Genomic DNA, 10,228 nt, shown 5'->3' with positions numbered 1-10,228 from the left:
AAATCAAAGTGTCGAATCTGGGAGGAAAAAAGACTCAACCCTGGACATTTTTTTAAACATCTTTTTTTGTCGTTGTTGTAGGTTTAAAAGAGACTTTAGTAGTGTAGTGAAGAAATTAGGTAAAAGCACTGAAGAAGGATTTTTGTTGCTCCCAGTGTGGATGCAACTGGACGTTGTAGCAATATTGGAATAAACATTACCAAAACTTCAGCTTAATCCAGACATTGTTAAGTAAAGGGAGAAAAGTTTCTGCTGAAGTAACCATGGTTGGCACCGGTGGACCCGTGGCCACTTTCTCTGTGTGGGATTATGTGGTTTTTTTTGGGGTCATTGTGGGGGCAGCTGGCATCGGCCTTTTTCAGGCCATCCGAGGTCGTAAGGAGGCCAGCAGTGAAGAGTTTCTGTTGGGTGGACGACAAATGACAGCTATACCAGTAGCCATGTCGCTCACTGCTAGCTTCATGTCTGGCATCACAGTCATCGGCACACCTGCTGAAGCTTACAAGTTTGGAATAGCCTACTGGGTGTTTGGAATTTCCTACGCCATCATGGCTGCGATGTCTGCCGAGATCTTTGTTCCACTTTTCTATCGGCTGGGGATAACCAGTGCCTATGAGGTATGACAACGATACAGACTGTGTTTATGTCAGCGGTGCAAAAGTCAGAGAACAAAACAACTTGTGATTTAAAAGATCAGGACTGAAAGCCAAATATATGCTTCATAACAAGTCAACATTACAAGGCTCTTAAAAATTTATAGAGTGACTGATTTGACAGTAGTAAGGAAATTCTTTTTTAAAGACATTTTATGTCTTGCAAATATAGTGCACAATGCCTTGAAAATGTAGAGCAAGTTGTCTTTTTTAATTAAAGTCATTTTTTTTCCTGTTTTCTTTCTTAAACTCCAGTATCTTGAGATGCGCTTCAGCCGACCTGTTCGGATTATTGGGACGTCAATGTACATCGCACAGACGGTAACAACACACTTTTGTATAAAAGTTTGAAAATTTACCTCTGTAATTCCAACAAGTACACCGTCAAAAGGACAACCATCAAAAATGATTAAAATGGTAACAGTGACACCGACAGTCTTTTTTGCTTTTTGACTTTATGCAAAACTGATTCCTGATAGCACTTCTCAGAAAGCATCAATGTGAATCAAATGCTTATTGTGTTTCCATCTAATCAACTAATGGAGACGTCTCTTTCCAGGCTCTGTACACCGGGTTAGTCATCTATGCTCCAGCACTGGCACTCAATCAAAGTGAGTCAAAACACAAAAAAACTCAACGACATGTTTTTAAGCTTCAGTTAATGGTCAAAGTGACCTGCATCACACTGTTCAAGCTAAAGCATTCAATGATTTTTCTTGTTAGACGTAAAGTTAAAACTATTTGAATCTCTTTATCTTCACTGTAAACCCTGGCAAGCTCACCAAACTCAAAATGTTTTTGTGTAACAGATTATGCAATAGTGCGGAGCCTCGAAAGGGACAGTTTTACTCGTGCGTATAGTTGTTTATGTGCAAAAAAACATAAAACTTTTAATGCTCATGTCCGCTGTGCACAGCCCAAATTTTGAGACCGCGATGCCCGTACTGCTGTTGAACCGGTATACGCATGCACCAGAGCGCCACAGCAAACAAACCAGGACCGAAGCTTACTTTGAAAAGTGAGCCTGTGAAGCCATCTGGCTGTAGCGCCACCGATAAAGACACCTGAACGATCATACAGTGACATAAGGGTCTACGGCCCTATGAAAGATGAGATCAGCATTTGTGCATATTTGTATATATTATAGCTCCTGTTATATTTTAAGATTTATGTTATATATAAACTTAGAGCTTCTTTTAGAATTCTGCTGTTATTCTTAAAGGTACATTAAGGAGTTTTTCAACTTCAAAAATACTTATTTTCCACCATAAACATGTTACACATTTTTAATGATGTGTACAATGTGCTCTCACATATTCATTACAAGTACCTCTAACAGCGCTAAATTGTCACTTGAAAGTTGCAGTGCCACTTCGGCACCAGAATTTTTTTGGAGAGAATTTGAAAGGAATGACGAAATGCACGCTCAGGCTGGCCTGATTAAGTTTCGTTTTGCCCGCCATCACTCCGCCAGATGCTTAGTGAGCAACAACTGAGCAGGATCTTCCAGAAAGTAAGAAAAGACTGGCTTCTAGCACTGCCACAACTCCAGCACAGACTCCACCAGGTAAAAGAAACTTAAATCTTACTCGAGCGCTACTAAAAGAACAAGGAAGGAGTTCCTCTCTTCCGTGCACGCGAGCCACAGGCACCAGTTTTTCACTAAGCTGCATTACGCCCAAGGCCTGCAGGGGGCGCTGTTTCGCATAAAATGTGCAAACTCCTTAATACACCTTTAAGATTCACATTCTTACTTATTCTTATTCTTCATTTGCACATTTCATCGCTTTTTTGCACCCCCATGCGTGTTCTACAAGCCTCTGTAACTGTAAATTTCTCCATGGTGAGATAAAGTCTATTCTATTATGTTCTATTTATCAATGTGATCGTGATCGTATGGAAAGATTAAATCTCACAACAGGTCTGACATCGTGGAGCAAGTTTGAGTCAGTGTGGATTTGCGGTGCAGCACAGAATAACCTGGCGGAGCATGAAAATAATTATAAAGCAAACCTCAAACATGTCATAAAACATAAGCAGCACATATTCAGTACAGATTAAAAAGTAAGATAATAAAAAATAAAATATTGCTCTTACAGAATATTTAATAAAATTTCCTCTTGTGGGATTAATGAAGGATTTTTAACTTTCAATAACTCCGCTGGTCCATCCTTCCACGGAGAGAGCTGTTTTAACAATTCGCAAAGACGCACACGCTGCTGCAGAGCTTCAGACGCTCAGACTCAGTGGGGCAAACACTGCTGTTCAGCCCCAAAACGGTGTGTGACTTTATTTTGACCTGTGCAGTTTTATACAAACTGGCACTGGCCGATGGAGTGACTTTAGATGCGCTGGAGGGATCCGCACGGACGGGAGCGTTATGGACGGGAGCTGAGTTGTACGTGCTCCCTTACAAGTTTTAAATGCTCACGTAAACAACTTTAGGTTAAACTTTATGCGCTTCCTTAAGTTTTACGTGCACATGTAAAGTCGCTTACGTGTAAAGTTTTAAGGGAGCACGCAAACGCCCTAAAAAAAAAAAAATAAATAAAAATTGATGCCCCTTTTAAGGGCTCTGTACAATAATTAAGTTTACAACAACTTAAACATTTAAGTCTGAGAAATTTTTAAAGTTATGTATGCTTAAATGTTCTTGTGAAATCTGTGAAAAAAAAGTTTTGTCAGTTATATAACTTTTGGACTGTTTTTTTTTTTTTATTATACAGTAACTGGACTTCATCTGTGGGGAGTGCTGGTGGCCACAGGAGTGGTGTGCATCGTTTACTGCACTCTGGTAGGGACTGTCTCATTTCAAAATGTACTTTACATATTAATTTTAAAATAAGGTGATGTATGAACACAGTCTGAAATCCTTTAAATATATTTGTTTCACACTATGAGAAACCAGTTATTGTGTTTTTTATCTGAAACAGAGGTGAATTTTATATTGTAATTTAGTTTGAGTTTGTTAAACTGTTAGCTCATTTGTGAAGTTATTTTCTGAATCATCAAGTACTAAATTGGAAATATTATTGCAAAGTACTTGAAGGTGGAGCTGAGTCTGAGCTGGATATTGTTTCAGGGTGGTCTGAAAGCAGTGATCTGGACAGATGTCCTGCAGATGGTGATCATGCTGGCAGGCTTTGTGGCAGTCATAGCGAGGGGTGCCGTGCTGCAGGGAGGACTTGGACAAATATGGGAAGATGCTAGAATCGGAGGCCGACTCGAAGCATTTGAGTAAGTGTAAAAGCAGATCTGTATCAATCCAATCAGAAACACAGTTGCATTGTTTCTTTAATCCCACAAAATAATTAATGGCCACATTTACATAGGCCAAAAAATCCTCCTTATAATCGGATTACACCATGAAGCAAATTGTAATGTGTCATATAAACACCTGAGTGGATCTGCTTCACTCAGAGCGGATTATATTTCGAATCGGATTTTACATGTGTTTTTTTCAATGTGATTGAAAATTAATCTGATAATTGAACGTCTTTGCAATCCACGTTTAAACCTCATTTACAATGGCCCCAGCTGAAGCGGATTATAAGGTGTCCTCCAAAATGGACGACATGTCTGTGACATGCGCACAGAGTCTGTCACGGAATTTTCAGGTCCTGATCTTTAGCTTTGCAGCCAACGGTCCTCAGCACCCTGCAATGTGTTTTTATCTGTTGGATATGCTGCCGAAAGAGCGAGTGCTCCCCTGGCCGGAGTCCCACCCTGCCGAGCAGCAGGTATTATGCACCAGTCAGCTGCAAGGCTCCGGTCCACCTGCTGATGTTTCGAATTAACTGGTTTCCCTGTTAACTTGTGACCAACAGATGTCGAAAGCCCGACTGAAACTTGTGATTGTTTTACCGAACGTCGGTTATCTACAGTAGAGTACAGTAATTCACAAGTTCAGTGCCTTTTGTGAGTCTTATTTTAACATCTGCTGTTACCAGCATGTGTTGACAGAAATCCTTCAGTCGTTAACATGGGAACCAGGTTATCCAAAACACCTGCCGGGCATTCCGCTGGTAGTCAACCAAAGAGCGCTTTCAACAACTCACTGTAGAGCGATTTGCATCCATCTCTCCTCTCCAGTATTTGTTCTGTCAGGGTTTTTATTAAAAAAAGTGTTTCTCAACCAGTGCTGAGTTCGTCTGCTTGTTTTCGACTTTCCTGCTTCCTGTTTACTTTGCAAATCACTACATACGAGGGAACGCATGCATGGAACGAAAAATCCCCGTTTAATCCGCTCCACTGTCAAACGTTGTTTATATTAGGCACAGAGCGGATTAGCGATCGGTGTAGACTACCTTTTACAATCGGATCCGAAATAAAATCCGCTCTGAGTGAAGCCGATCCACTCGGGTGTTTATATGAAACATTCACAATCCGCTTCACTGCATAATCCGACTATAAGGAGGACTTTTGGGGCCCATGTAAATGTGACTTCAAAGCATTTAAGTAAGTGTAAAAGCAGATCTGTATCAATCTAATCAAAAAGACAGTTGCATTGTTTCCTTAATCCCATGAAAAAATTAACAGTCAAAGTTATTGCATAAAGTAATCATGAAAGCTAAAAATTAGGAATATAAACATTATTAATTCCCATAAAAAGGCCATGAAACTTGTCAGAAACATGTACCCAAATCACCTTCAGCAGTCTTTCATATTTCTGACCTTTTCTCCACAGCTTTGACCCAGATCCTCTGAAAAGACACACCTTCTGGACCATAGTGATTGGTGGCAGTATAATGTGGGCGTCCATCTATTCCATTAATCAGTCCCAGGTGCAGCGCTACATCTCATGTAAAACACTGGGACATGCCAAAATGTAAGAGCGCTACCAATGACAGTTTCCTGGCTGAAATCTTGCTTCCTGCACTGACTCCTCTAACATCTTCTTTCATCTCTTAGGTCTTTGTATGTCAACATGGTTGGCTTGTGGGCAACTGTGAGTCTGGCTGTGTTCTCTGGCCTCACAATGTACTCAATTTACAAGAACTGTGATCCACTCTCAAACGGTGATGTGAATACCTCTGACCAGGTGAATACAGCTGCATTTTGAAGAAAGAGTGCACCTTCTTCAATGAGGCAGATTCAGATACATTTGTTAAAAAAAAAAAAAAGATTAAAGTTGAGGCACTGATTCCTTACCCTAACCACCTACTGAAGTTAAAAAAAAAAACAGACTTTGAGATGTACTGAATACATACACATAGAATTGAATTCATCAAAAGACAGGTGTTGGCCATTTCTCATCTTATCAGAGCAATAGCCCACAGCATTTCCCCCAACAAAGCCATGGGTGTGGATATGTCTGTCAGTCTAGTTCACTTTCAGTCCTGTCAGTAAAATTTGTAATTATGAAAGGTTTCAAACTCAAAATATTAGTGCTGATGTCTTTCCCCTGTTTAGTTTTCATTTTTTGTTGTAGGACGCGTGCTGGGAAAAGCAGCAATGTATCTACAATGATCGCATTTCCAAGGCGGCATTGTCTCAGCCATTAAATGTTAAACCCAAATTGGACTTTGTAAAGATTCCATATGCAATGTTGCAACAGAATCTGCATATTGTCAGTAATTAGTTTATTTTGAAAACTTAAAATCCTAATTAAAGTGAACATATCCTGAAAAAGAAATACTGCTAGAGAATTAGAGTTAAATGAATTACAAGAATCTGAAAACTTTAAATACCTCTAGACCGCGGTCACGGTTAACAGTAACATGGTTTCCATGTTTCACCCAGCTGCTGCCTTACCTTGTGATGGACATCCTGGAGGACTATCCTGGAGTTCCTGGTCTGTTTGTGGCGGCAGCATACAGCGGCACACTGAGGTGAGGCCTGAAACAACAACAAAATAGCTCACCAAACTTTGAGTTAAGAATGTTAGAGACTCTGTAATCATCAAGAAAACCAGCAGACTTGGACTTTGCTGCAGACTGAGAAAAACTGACTCAGCTACACAAAGGAGGAAATCTTTTTATTTGAAATCCACATTTTCATTGCTCTGTTCTGTCACGGCAACATTTTTATCAGTTTTAGATTATGGAGATTTGCTTTATATGGATGCTTCTGCTCAATGTCTTCACTGGATAGACAGTCCTTATCATGCCTCTCTAAGATTTATTACGAACTGTAAAGCCGAGACCCATCAGTGTGACTTGTACTCTCTTGTGGGATGGCCTTCCTTGTCCACTAGGAGACTTGAACATTGGTATACGTTCATCTATAAGGCCATGCTTGGTCTGTTGCCCTCCTACATCTGCAACTTAGTCACACAGAGAAATGTTGACTCTCATTGTCTGCGCTCAAATGATTATTTCTGTTCCATTTGCCCGCACAGAACTCAGAAAAAGAGCCTTTGCATATTCAGCTCCACATACAAGCTGCAAAAGGACTGCGAACTGACTGAACTCATTCCCTTGAGCTCTTTTAAAACAAGATTGAGAGATCTTGAGACATTATCTTTTATGTGCAAGTGTTTTTCTTAATGTTATTTGTAATTTCTAACACTGTGTATTTGAAATTGTAACTTCGTAACCCCCAGGACTCCCTTGAAAAAGAGGTTTTTAATCTCAATGGGACTTTCCTGGTTAAATAAAGGTTGAATCAATGAATAAATAAAAAAAATAAGAGTCTAAAAGCTTAATGTTGTCTGTTTTTCAGCACGGTGTCTTCCAGCATTAACGCCCTCGTCGCTGTGACAGTGGAAGACTTCATTTTTCCAAATGTCAAACCCTTAACAACCAAACAGGTGACCTGGATGAACATGGGACTGAGTAAGTAGGAAAAACATGCTTTCACTGAAGCTCTTCCATGAACACAAAGAGTGATCTGACTTTATAATATTAAGCATAAAAAAAAGAGATATGTTCTTCCTTATCTGTTTGCCACAAGACATCTTCTGTATTAACAGCAAAACAAACGTGCTTCTTGGTGTAGTCTGAGTTAGCGGAACACATTTTATCATGAACAGTAAAAACTCAATGTACCTTTCCAACTCGAAGATCAGAAGACTTAAGTAGACACCAACATACACGTTATCTTATCTTGTTATTATAAGATGGTCATTAAAATGCTTCCTTTTCCTACACCTGAGTCATGACATTCTCCCAGTTGTTGTTGGCTCAACAGCAAAACAACAGCAATTAAATTATCAAGATCTGTATGTCAATCGTATGCCAGGCAAGACCTCTTTGAACCCAGGTTAATGAAAAATATTAAGTATTAGTCCTTGTGGGAGAATTACAGGGCAGTAAATGCACACACCGGATCATGATGGCTCCTTTAACTGAATTTACAAAGTATACTGAAAGTTGAAAGCTCCAATCTCATTCCCTGTGAGGAGAATTCTGCAGCTTAATCTAGATAATTGACAGAACAGCTCTGTAATTTGTGTCACAACCCAAAAGTAGCATGTTCTTACACTCACACCAAACAGCAGGGGTGTGAATATTGCTTCCCACAAACCAGCCCATGGCAAAGTCTGACTCTCCCGCAGTGCAAAAATGTAAGAAATGACAAAAAAGAGATCTGTGGAGCAGCTAAAAGCAAGACCATCCTTTTCCAAAGTCACACCAAAGAGACGGGTGGGATTCACTAGAACAAGTATCTGTGACACTTTATTGAAATATTGTTGAAATAGCTCTTTTTTGTCTTTTTTGATAAGACAATGAAATGATTTTGTTTATTTTTTTGTTGTGTTGTGAAACAACTTGAGATAAGTGAAAATCAGTTCAAACCCCTGCTCGAGAGGCAAGATATACATATATATCTTTGGAGTTAAAACTGAAATTAATACTGGAAGTTTCACAGCTGTTCTTGTTTAATCATGTTGACTTATTAACTTTCAGGTGTGTTTTTTGGGGGTGTGTGCATCGGTATGGCTGGAGTGGCCTCGCTGATGGGAAGCGTTCTGCAGGTGACTTTCTTTGACTGCACAACCCTGCAGCCATTTATTGCTCAACAGCACCATCATGAGCCGAATGACATGAAATGCACTAATTTTATTTCCAGGCCGCTCTTTCTATATTTGGCATGATCGGTGGGCCTCTACTTGGACTTTATCTTCTGGGCATGCTTTTCCGAACAGCAAATTCAAAAGTGAGTATTTTCATTCTAATGTGTCAAACATTAGCACAGTGGTATCTTGCAAGTATCTAAAACAACATTGAGGCATGTAGCTAACTGCAGTTCTATTTACTCTACAGGGAGCCATTGCAGGTTTGATCACTGGACTGGCGGTGACACTGTGGGTCGGGATCGGAGCCCAGCTTTACCCACCAACTGCTGACAAGACAAACCCTCTTCCATTAAGCACCGCCAACTGCACCAACAGGCTAAATTTCACCACAGTGGTTCCTCCGACCAGCCCAGTGACTCTGACCACCCCGGATGAGTAAGTAATTCACATAAAACAGACCTGCTATCAGTCAACCGCACAATCTTTAAATTCTGGCTGGCTCAATTCTGAAAAACGGACTTTCTGAGGACTTGGAGAAGTTGGTAAATGAGGTTTTTTCTGTGTCAGTGTGAGGCCAGCTCTGGCAGACTCCTGGTACTCCCTGTCCTACCTCTACTTTGCCTTGTTGGCCACACTGGTCACAATGGCGAGTGGTCTACTGGTGAGCATTTTCACAGGTGAGTTACAACTTTCTGACCTCTGTTGTCACTGGAAACACACGTCATCCCTGCTACAATGACGAGGGATTTGCGTTTCTGTTTTTCACAGGTGGGCTCAAGCAAGATGAGCAGAGCTCAGACTTGTTTGTGAGGAAAAGTGATTTATTCTGCTTTAACTTTTGCACTAAATCAAAGGTAAGTTGTTCACCCAACATCTTGTTATTTATCAAACTATGAGCACTCTGGCCCCTTTATAAAGCTCATGTTATATTTTTAAACCACTGCAGGAGTCGGACATTCCAGAAAAAGCCGCTCAAGACATCAATCTGGGAAAAACCAACTCAGCATATGTGGACTTCGAAGAGTCGACCACAAATGTCGGAAAAAGTACTAAATTATAATGCATCTATTCAAACTACAAAGCAGAAACAACAGTAACCCCACCATCAACTTATTTATATTGATGTGTATATCACACTTGTTGATGAAATTCTAATTCTAATTCATATATTAGTATTAAAATATATAATTGCTAATGATAAACTTACACACGCTGCTCACGGAAAAACAACACAGAAGGAAGCAATAAAGGGAAATGTTGCGCAAATAAAATTAATTTTGTTTTGTGTAGCAACCTGAAAATAGCACAAGGTCATTCCATGGTCTCTTCCACAATGATTGAGCTACTCCCATTTCCTGTTTGCCGGTGATGGGGTGCAATTGTTTCACTTTAATTGCCCTTTGTTCACTTGTTCTTGCTGATACCACTTAATTTCTACATGAACATTGTACTTTATTTTAAAGCGATGCACACGGAAGCACACTGGAATGTTGTTGTTGGATTTTGTTTAACAGTATGTATGATTACATTACTATTTTGAAAGAACAGCAGCCGGTTGTTTATTCACCTGATGTTTTTGTATGGATATAGTTCCCTTTGTATGACTTGCCTGTCC

The 10,228-nt window shown here is 40.0% G+C and overlaps 1 protein-coding gene across 1 annotated transcript; it reads left to right on the top strand.

Annotated features, from left to right (window-relative positions):
• The first annotated feature begins 263 nt into the window (after positions 1 to 263).
• On the top strand, positions 264 to 9,673 carry LOC115388125 (sodium-coupled monocarboxylate transporter 1-like). Its single transcript, XM_030091067.1, has 15 exons — positions 264 to 617; positions 909 to 974; positions 1,213 to 1,264; positions 3,380 to 3,447; positions 3,736 to 3,890; positions 5,341 to 5,481; positions 5,565 to 5,694; positions 6,396 to 6,484; positions 7,317 to 7,429; positions 8,504 to 8,571; positions 8,667 to 8,753; positions 8,861 to 9,048; positions 9,181 to 9,290; positions 9,382 to 9,467; positions 9,560 to 9,673. The coding sequence occupies exons 1-15, from the start codon at positions 264 to 266 to the stop codon at positions 9,671 to 9,673; spliced, it is 1,821 nt and encodes a 606-aa protein (XP_029946927.1).
• The last annotated feature ends 555 nt before the right edge of the window (positions 9,674 to 10,228 follow it).

This window comes from Salarias fasciatus, chromosome 5, assembly GCF_902148845.1.
Source record: "Salarias fasciatus chromosome 5, fSalaFa1.1, whole genome shotgun sequence".
In the NCBI taxonomy this organism is placed as follows: Eukaryota; Metazoa; Chordata; class Actinopteri; order Blenniiformes; family Blenniidae; genus Salarias; species Salarias fasciatus.
The sequence above is the reverse complement of the archived record's forward strand: the minus strand, read 5'-3'. Positions and strand labels throughout refer to the sequence as shown.

What these genes read in the sequence shown, in the direction of transcription:
- LOC115388125 (XM_030091067.1), top strand. Translation starts at nt 264, where the DNA reads ATGGTTGGCACCGGTGGACCCGTGGCCACTTTCTCTGTGTGGGATTAT. An exon ending in CAATGTACATCGCACAGACG is followed by an intron (nt 975 to 1,212) that starts GTAACAACACAC and finishes GTCTCTTTCCAG; the next exon opens with GCTCTGTACACCGGGTTAGT. An exon ending in GGCCGACTCGAAGCATTTGA is followed by an intron (nt 3,891 to 5,340) that starts GTAAGTGTAAAA and finishes TTTTCTCCACAG; the next exon opens with CTTTGACCCAGATCCTCTGA.